General features: G+C 38.1%; 1 protein-coding gene across 1 annotated transcript; it reads left to right on the forward strand.

Annotated features, from left to right (window-relative positions):
• Window positions 1-2,014: 2,014 nt before the first annotated feature.
• Window positions 2,015-6,138, forward strand: LOC127752937 (ubiquitin-conjugating enzyme E2 4-like). The gene is made up of 6 exons (XM_052278388.1): window positions 2,015-2,288; window positions 2,470-2,549; window positions 2,863-2,977; window positions 3,071-3,123; window positions 3,223-3,351; window positions 5,736-6,138. Exons 1-6 carry the CDS (start codon window positions 2,245-2,247, stop codon window positions 5,864-5,866), a joined length of 552 nt encoding a protein of 183 aa, XP_052134348.1. The 5' UTR covers window positions 2,015-2,244; the 3' UTR covers window positions 5,867-6,138.
• Window positions 6,139-9,889: the final 3,751 nt, after the last annotated feature.

Raw genomic sequence — 9,889 nt, forward strand, 5'->3', positions numbered from 1 at the left:
ATATAGATTAGAGTAACACGTATTACACAGTAGTAGACTAGACAATCATACCACACCGTAACGCATATGGATAGCTATCACTATCTTACGGTATGTTTTACCAATATATTTCCTTAGTCAGACTCGTTCAAAGATAATATTTGATATCTATCCGGACTATTGCCGATTCCTTATTCATTTCGAAGGTATTTAATTAAGCAAATTATTTGACTAATTTACCCTTAATTAAGCAAGTCTTATTTTTTTATACGACCTTTGTTTATGTGGTTCGCTTTCTCCAAAATGCCGGTAATGAAAACTTCCTGCTTTCTAAAAGAAATATCTATATCTTCAATTTTTATCATAGAAATACAAAAATAAATTCTAAATATATAACTAGAATCAATAACAAACTATAAAGAGAGCATAACCCACTTAGGTTTAATTCTATACATAAAATAAGTATTCACATTTACGACTAATGATAGATGACGCAGCAGTAGACGAGATAAGTAAAGGTAAGTGTGCACGTATTTATATGAGCACCTGATATAGGGTGTGGCTAATGCACGGGAGCGATCACCCGCCCGCCCCTCCCCCTATACACTCTCTCCCCCTTCCCCCCTCCTTCTCTTCCTACTACTAAGTACACCATAAAGTTAAAAAGAATGAAGTTGAAAAAATTTATGTATAGAAATACTATACATAAAAAATATTTTAGTAAACTTTTGACTTATAAACTTTGAGTCTATAAACTAATATTTGAATTCAAATTCAAATTTGAACGGGCATGTAAACTTTTGACTTATAAACTTTGTGTCTATAAACTAATATTTGAATTCAAATTTCAACAGGTATGTAAACTTTTGACTTATAAACTTCGGGTCTATAAACTAATATTTGAATTCAAATTCAAATTTGAAACGGGTACATAAACTTTTGACTTATAAACTTTGGGTCTATAAACTAATATTGAATTCAAATTCAAATTTGAAACGTGTACGTAAACTTTTGACTTATAAACTTTGGGTCTATAAACTAATATTGAATTCAAATTCAAATTTGAAACGTGTATGTAAACTTTTGACTTATAAACTTTGGATCTATAAACTTTAGATGTATAGATATACTATATATAAAAAATATTTAAATTCAAATTCATATTTAAATCGGATATATAAACTTTTGACTTATAAACTTTGGGTCTCTATATATTAGATGTGTAAACTTGAGGTGTACAAACTTTAGTTATATAAATTTAATAAAATAAAAAAAATAATACGGTGTCAGATAAAAAGAAAAAGAAAACCACGTGGAGGGAGGGGATCGGCTGATCGCTCAATCGCGCCCCTTAGCAATCTCACCTGGTATACGTGTTTTAGATAAAGAAACAAACAAAGATAAGAAAAGAAAAAGAAACAAACTAAACATTGGTTAAAGAAAGTTGGATCCCTTGTTTTCTATACTTGATTCCATTTCCCAAACGTAACCACCGCCTGGAAGGAAACTTGAAAGAGAAAACCGACTAACTAAGAAACCTAAACGATTGGTTAAGGAAGGTTAGAGATCCAATGTTTTCTACCCGATTCCCACCATCAGTCCATTTCTTGACGAATGGTTGATAATTTCATTCTAATAATCTCTTAAAAAACTAAATCTACGATGAGTGCAGACATCTTATATCTTGGTACAATTAAATAATAATTAAATACATTCTCACAATAACAAAGTGTCTATTATATTTTTCACGCATATGCTTTCTAATCTATTAAACAGTGTGGTTTTCTTAAAAGAACTTCAATAGAAAAGTTACTTTGAAACAATATACTAATAAATTTTAAGTTTTTCTAAAGTTAATATTTAATTAATTATAATCGCTCCGTTTACAATGTTTGTGGTTGGAATTAGGCCAGGTTGATCTGCCATTTCTCCCTAATCATCTCATCTCATCGCTTTTTTTTTCTTTTTTCTTTGTCACTTTCGCCTCTCTCTCTCTCTCTCTTCCTCTCTCACGGCTGCTGCTGCAGTGGCCATAAAAATAAATCTCGCGCAGGGGGTGGGGAAGGGAAGGAGGAGGAGAGGAGAGGAGGGCGCACGCACCACACCACCACCACCGTCACAAGCACCGCAATCTCTTTCTCCCTTTTTCTTCTTCTTTCTTTCTTTCTTTCTTCCCCTTATCCCCAAGAACCGCGTCTCAAGAGGTGGGGAGAGGAGGAGGAGAAAAAGAAATCCAATCTTTTTCTTTTTTCTTCTTGTGTCAAGATGTCTTCCCCGAGCAAGCGCCGCGAGATGGACTTGATGAAGCTGTGAGGATCTTGTCCTTTATTTATTTATTTTTTTTTGGGGGGGGGGGGGTGGAATTGTGTTTTTGCCCGGTTTGATTCTTTTCTTTCTATTGGTGGTCTCCATCGTCTAATCTGATGTGTTGTTGTTTGTTGTTTTGGGGGTGGGGGGATTGGGGATTTTCTTGGTTTCTTGTTGTTGCAGGATGATGAGCGACTACAAGGTGGAGATGGTGAACGATGGGATGCAGGAGTTCTTCGTGGAATTCCGGGGGCCTACTGAAAGTACGATCGCGCACGCAAATTCCGATTTTGTTTTTCCTCCTCCTGGTTCCTGGCCTGATGATCCGCGTTTCTTATTTTTCTGGTCTCTGATCTAGATGTAGGGGAAATAGTAGAGGAAAGAATTGGGAAATTTTGACTGTTGATCATGTGCCCATTCTGTTGGCATTTACTGGTGAAGCGTAGGGTTCTAGGGCTGCTCTTGCTGATGCTGGATGAATTTTGCCTGCTTGTTCAGTTGACCAGGAGTAGTCTTGTTTCAGTGACTGGGGAAGAGAAGATATGGAGTCTGATGAATGTTTGCTTAATTTGGCAGGTATTTATCAAGGTGGTGTCTGGAAGGTTAGAGTAGAATTGCCTGATGCATATCCTTACAAATCTCCGTCGATTGGTTTCGTTAACAAGATTTATCATCCTAATGTGGATGAAATGTGAGGATTTGATGTCCATACCCTTTTCTGGAATGATTGAAGCTTGTGTAATCAATTGTTGCTGACCTGCTTTTGTTGGACTTGAAAATGTAGGTCTGGTTCTGTGTGTTTGGATGTCATTAACCAGACGTGGAGCCCAATGTTTGGTGAGATAACTCTCGTCCTTGTCATTATTAGTACGGGTACTTGCTGTTTATTCTAGCTTCTATAACCCTGGGTTGAATATTTCCATGAATTTTTGGCAGATCTAGTTAATGTGTTCGAAGTCTTCCTTCCACAACTTCTATTGTACCCAAATCCTTCTGACCCATTAAATGGAGAGGCTGCTGCACTGATGATGCGTGATCGTCCTGCTTATGAACAAAAAGTGAAAGGTGATGTGGTTTAAAGCCATTGAACTAATTATTGTTTCTGCCTAGTCTTAAACTATTGTTTGGTTTAACTGTCTTGTCCATAACATTTTGCCACAAATTCAAGCCTTAATATTATGATGCCACAATGCATTTTTGCAAGATTGGCTCACAGTTTTGTTTTATCCTACTTCCTTCATTAGCGTGGTAGCAACCAATTATTGGTATGAAGGTGTCCAATGGTTGTCCTACTTATCTTTATTCTAACATAGTAGCAAGCCCTTTAGTTTCTCTGCTTTAGAATCAGTATTCTCGTGTAGTTGGGTGCTTTCTAACCAGGATGTATATGCACTTAATCTTACCTGTGAATTAGGTTTTTATTAGTTTAGTGATGGAACATTAAGGTGCTTTGTCATAATTGTCGACTTCCTTTTTTTTTTTGGGGGTTAGAAGCCTTACTAGATCTTTTTTTGATAGTTCTTATTGGAAGGAGGTCAATTTGAAATTGAAATAGCCTGCCAGAGTCTTTTTTTTGGGGGGTTATTCAGAGTCAATAGTTCTGTCATGATCTCTCAATGATCCTATGTTCTGTGGCAAAACCATGTCTGCCATTCTGAAAATTAGCCTTTGTTTGTATATAATGGCATGACTTGTTTCATTATGCTCAAGAATGGAATAAATGCTTGCTGTTGGTTTGTTTCCATGTGTAATGTTACACTGGGAATCTTCTTTCTTTTTTCGTGTCATGTTTATGAGATGTTTGACTATGTGAGGTATTCCAGTATTTGTGGCTGGAGGCAGTTTTCTATTTGAAAAGGCTCTTTCTGTATCTCTATAAGTTCCCTTTTTTGTAGGTAATTACCATTTTAAAGCTTTTTCTAGTGTATCCTAATTATTATTTTTTACCGGAGAAGAACTATCAGCGTATTGGACTGTTTATTTATAGCATTTGTGTTGAAGATCTAATTGTAATGATTAACTCTTATGTTACAACTTCAGGTGCTGCTAATATTGCTGATTTTATATTTTCTAATTTTATTTCCATATCAGAAGTCAGATTATGTGATTATTATAGTTGTGCCATGCTAATGTTGGAGAACTTCATTAGTTGATGTTTTACTGATTATCAAGGAGTATATTTTGATTGTGCATGTGATTCTTATTTGCCATCCTAGGTACTGGTTAGTGGTGTAGTGTGCACCAATCTTGTAAAAAGTAGCTAAGGACACATAAAGAAAGAGGACGAGTGAAACTATTACTACTTGTCAAAACCATTGCAGACATTATTTGCTTCATAAACCAGCTAATTTAGCCTGATTTCAATTTGTTGATTAATAAATAAATCTGTCCACCATTCATACATATTCTATGCATTATTGTCAGTCCAGTAGCTGCCAGTTACTATAGGCCTTGTTCATCATCGGCGTAGATAATAAATATTAAGGTCTCTGCGAAGTAAAATATCAGAATTGAAATGGGAAACATGCTTGAGGACCTCTTGAAATTGTTCCTTCTTGTGCTCTTAGCCCTTTATGTTGTTTTGCTGCCAACTCAGGGGTTGTCTTTTTCATTTCTTGAACCCTGCTCTACACCAAACTGCCGATTTTGATGATTATATCACCAGAGGCTTACAGTGTGCATTTGGAGGTTGGTTCCATAGGAATAAGGACAACATTCCATATTATTTCTCATCAAAGATAGCACCGATGACTCATCGGACAGTAGCATCCGCAACTTAGGGTATGATTGGTTGCCATTTTATAGGATCTGGGCTGAGACGTGCCTGGCTGGTGGGATGCAAGGGGTTGGTGTTTGATTGTGGATTTGTGGTTTCCCTGAGTGGAGATTCTGTTTGGTTGGTTCATGGGGTGCTTGATTGCGTGTATAGACGAGGATGATTTAAAAAATGTTATCAGGACTTCTATTTTGTGTTAATATACTATGAAGCCCATATCTTATTTTAATAAGCCTTAATCCACTTGTAAATACACTGATTTCATTTGCTATGCACTAACTACTTGCTAATTGCGTCATTAGCCGGCCCGTGGCTCGAAAGGGAATCTTGCTTAGCTGCTTTATAACAAAATTAAACAAGGAACTGGTGCATCTTATTGGCATGGCACAACCCCTATGCAGGCAGAATAACACATTTCTTGATCCTTGAGCACTCAGCCTCAGATGTATTGCCAGGAACTGCTAGCTTTGACCACGGTTTTAGATTGCACAGCTCACCCGGCATTGGTTTCTATTATCGTTATAGTACAACTAATACTTTTCTTTCTCTTTATACTTGATTTCATTAAGTATGGGTTGACACTTCATATTCTTTCTTGGTCAAATAAAACTGCACTGTTGCGTTTCTCCCACGCGATACCAGAAGCTCACTCGCTTTCCTTTTGCTTGTGCAGAATATTGCGAAAAATATGCAAAGCCTGAGGATGCTGGCGTAACCCCCGAAGATAAGTCGAGTGATGAAGAACTTAGTGAAGATGAAGATGACTCCGGGGATGATGCTATACTCGGCAACCCAGATCCTTAGTCAAGTCTGGAACCAGTTTCCAAAAGCTCATCATATACAATGTTTGGTTTGCAGAAATTGCAAGCAAACAAAACATGAAAAAATATCTGGGAAAAAAAAGGCTCTTTGAATCTCTCATGTAAATAAGTGTACTTGTATCTTGTCCAATGTTGTTTCCTTCAATTGACCAATTGAATTCGCAGCAGCTCTCATGTTTTCCCAATCTGTCAAAGTGTCAAGCTTGTAGATTTGTGCTCGTTCCAGGGAATAAACAAGGTTGTAGCTTCTGGTGATCTGGTCCTAGATGATGATGCTGTGCAATGTGATGGCTTGTTTGATTGATTGCTTCATGGAGGGTTAGCTTTGGTTTTTCAGGTTGCATGTGCAGATGGTGACAATCTACTTACGCTTTTTTGGTTGAAGCCAAGAGTCTAGAGATAATTTGGTAGAGGTAGTGGTTGTGAGGCGTTTATAGTCTCAGCTGTGCCAAAATTTTCTGTACTTCTCAAAATTTCCGTTCATGCTTTTTTTCTTTTTAAAAAAATTTTCTGTTCATGCCTTCTTTTTTTTAAAAAAATAATCTAATTTCAAATATTCTTTTTTGGGCGTTCACAACGCATGCACACTTACCCTAACACGTACACACATACCTTAAAAGATGGCCGATATATCTTGGCTGTTGACGAGTTTGTCGTTTAATTAACAGTAAATATGAGTACTTATGTCAAATCTAAAGCTTTAATCAAGGTGTAACCTAACCAATTAAGCTACGCTTACTTCACTAATTCCAAATATATTTAGGAAGCTTGTTTGGTATAGTACCGGCTTATGTTCAACAGCTTCGTTGTAGCTTATGTTCAACAGCTTCGTTGTTTGCACTCCAGCTTAATAGGGGCTGTTCGTTTGTGCTAATTGTGGTAGCACAGGCGTAGCAGCTGCTATAATCGCAATTAATTTTTTAATAGCGGCTACTATTGCTGTAGCTGCAAAGTAGCGCAAACGAAGAGCCCCATAACTGCAAACTCTAGCTAGTTAAAATTTGAAACTTATTTTGGAGTTGATTTTAATGTTTTTTATTATATCTTATTTTTTATATTGGCTTTTAAGTAATAAATTAAAAAAATATTTATTTATTAACTCGTTAGTACACGTTTTATGTACTTCACCCATCCCTCTCACTAAGGCGCGCACATATTTTAAGATTTAACTCTTTAAATATTTGATCAATAAATTGTTTATTATAAATTAAATTTTATACTATAAAAATAATATCATTGGATTGTTATTTAAATTTGCTTGCATATATTTTAAGATTTTGTTGCTATAAACACTATGATATGAGAAATTTAAAGTTAAATAATAGTTTTTGAAGACTGCTCTTATTGAATGGGGCGGAAGGAGTAATTAGCTATTGCCGAAATGATTGGACTGCATATGTTTATACTACAAATCTGATAGGTAGGGAATACTAGTTAGAAACGGGTCGTTTTCAGTAGGATGTTTGTGTGGTTCACTGATTAGTTCTTCGTCTTTTGCGTTAAAGGGACTGTTTGTGTCCGTGTATATACGCTTGTGTTTAATAAGTGATAGATGAATGAAAGATGGGATCTATGCTCGTTCGTATTCAGAAATTTGTTTTTTTATGGGATAGAGGGTGTAGTCACGTGCCAAAGATCAGTCTTGTGTTTGTATGTATATTTGTTTTAACCTACACTGTTCATAGAAAAATGACATCCATTTCATATTATAAATCGTTTTGATTTTCGTATTAGTCAATTTTTCTAAGTTTGATTAAGTTTATGTTTTGATTTTTGTATTAGTTAATTTTTTCTAAGCTTAATTAAGTTTATAAAAAATATAGTAACCTTTTCAATATAGATAAATATATTATCAAAATATATTCAATATTATATTTAATGAAACTAATTTGGGTGGTAGATGTTGTTGAGATTATAGGCATATAATGATTTAATCTATTCCATAAATAAATCATGACATTACAGATGAAAACTAGCATGAACGCATCATTAGATCTACACATGTAAACTACACAGTATAACATGAACAGATCAAATATGCGCAACATATTGAACACGTACCGAGGTGGCGGAAAGACCGGCTGCTTGGTCGAAACTTTTCGCAGGCGTCTACGAAGGCACGCAGCACGCGAGCGAAGAGGAAGACGAGCCGTCGCGGACGAACAGGGAGCAGTCGTGCAAAGCGTTTCCCAAAAACCTTATTGCCGCCTTCTCCCGGTGCAGAACGTCGAAGGCAGAGGTTTCGGAGACCTGCTCTCCCGATTGCAGGTGCACGCCGGCGAGCGGGATGGAGTAATCTACGAGCGACGGCGCATCACAGAGTCGGAGGCAAACCCTAGACTGATTTCGCGTGTGTTGCGTGAAGGCGGCGGCTCGGTTTATATAGAGAAGGGTCGCTTGATCAGGGCGCCCGCACGATCTCCACTACACGTAACCGATCCGGATGAGTCGCGCGTAACTTATCCGGACTCCACGCCGTTTTGCACGCATCGGATTTTTCGGAACGTTTCTAAAACAAAAACGAATCCGAATTTGCAGCAAAACAAAACTGCAAAAGGAGGCTGCATCTGTGCAAGGTGAGGAACCAGTTTTGGCGGACCATTCGACGCGTACGTCATGCACGCGCGCCGCCTGCCCTGCCAGGCGAGGCGAGGCGAGGCGAGCGAGCGCGCGCGTGTGTTCCCCCTCTTCTCTCCACCACACATGCTTCAAGTGGCTAGAAGGGCATCCTCCCTTTTAAAGATATCCCCCTCTCCTAGAATAAGCAAGGTGGTACTAAATTCCACATGCATGCCATCCCATGAGGTGGGCTTTTGTGATTTTCCAAAGAATTAATCTTCGAGTGGGCTAAGGCCCATTCATTAATTCCAACAATCCCCCACCAAATCTCAAAATCCCACTGAGATTTGCCTTTTCCAATGTACTGTTCATATACCAGCGGTTCGATGGAGACCAATTAAGGTTGAACATCCACCTAGAACTCCAAGCTACACTTACTCACAACTTGAACAATGGACTATGCCTTGAATTGCAAGTCTTGTGCAAGCAAGTTTCACTCAAAGTCTTATCTGGTACTAGACCGTCTATAGACTACCCCTCGGGTGGAGCGTATAAGTCATACTCCTAGGTCTTTAGTAAGCTTCCTAGAAGATTCACCCAAAATCTCCATAGACTGCGACCAACAGTCAAGCTCACAAAGGTGAGTTCTTTCAAGAATGCTCTGCAGGACAGCATCTTCGCTAATTAAAGCCAACAGAACTCATTAAGGCATAGCCAACCTGCCTTGCAATTCACGAGAGTACATGCATCTTCACTTAGAGAGGGTATAGATTGGTACTCTCCTCTAGTTTACTTATGGTTTGTTCTTCCCAGATTCTAATTCACGGGATCTCCGATCACATAGACTGGGTTACCACCATAGTATAACTCACATGGGTCTCAAACCCATCTCCTTCGATGCATTGTCTATCACATTTCGTGATAGTCCCTTTGTGAAGGGATCTGCCAGGTTTCTAGCTGTTTGGATGTAATCCAACGTTATAACTCCGGAGTTTCTTAATTTCCTGACAGACTTCAATCGTCTTTTCACATGTCTAGACGATTTCATATTATCCTTAGAACTATTCACTTTGACAATTACCGTTTGATTGTCACAGTTCATAAGGATAGCCGGCACCGGTTTTTCAACAATAGGCAGATCCATTAATAGATCACGCAGCCATTCTGTCTCAACAGTAGCAGTATCCAGTGCCGTCAGCTCTGCTTCCATGGTTGACCTCGTCAAAATGGTCTGTTTGCAAGACCTCCATGAAACAGCACCACCACCCAGTGTGAAGACATATCCACTAGTGGCTTTGATCTCATCCACATCAGAGATCCAGTTAGAATCACTATAACCCTCCAGTACCGCAGGATACCCAGTATAGTGAAGCCCCAATTCCACAGTACCTTTCAGATAGCGCATTACTCGCTCAAGCGCACGCCAGTGATCATCTCCCGGATTAGA

This window comes from Oryza glaberrima, chromosome 10 (assembly GCF_000147395.1).
Source record: "Oryza glaberrima chromosome 10, OglaRS2, whole genome shotgun sequence".
Classification (NCBI taxonomy): Eukaryota; Viridiplantae; Streptophyta; class Magnoliopsida; order Poales; family Poaceae; genus Oryza; species Oryza glaberrima.

Excerpts from the sequence above, each read along its gene's own strand:
- LOC127752937 (XM_052278388.1), top strand. The coding sequence starts at position 2,245 with ATGTCTTCCCCGAGCAAGCGCCGCGAGATGGACTTGATGAAGCT. Across the intron at positions 2,289-2,469 it reads GAGATGGACTTGATGAAGCT|GATGATGAGCGACTACAAGG; the intron begins GTGAGGATCTTG and ends TTGTTGTTGCAG. Across the intron at positions 3,124-3,222 it reads GACGTGGAGCCCAATGTTTG|ATCTAGTTAATGTGTTCGAA; the intron begins GTGAGATAACTC and ends AATTTTTGGCAG.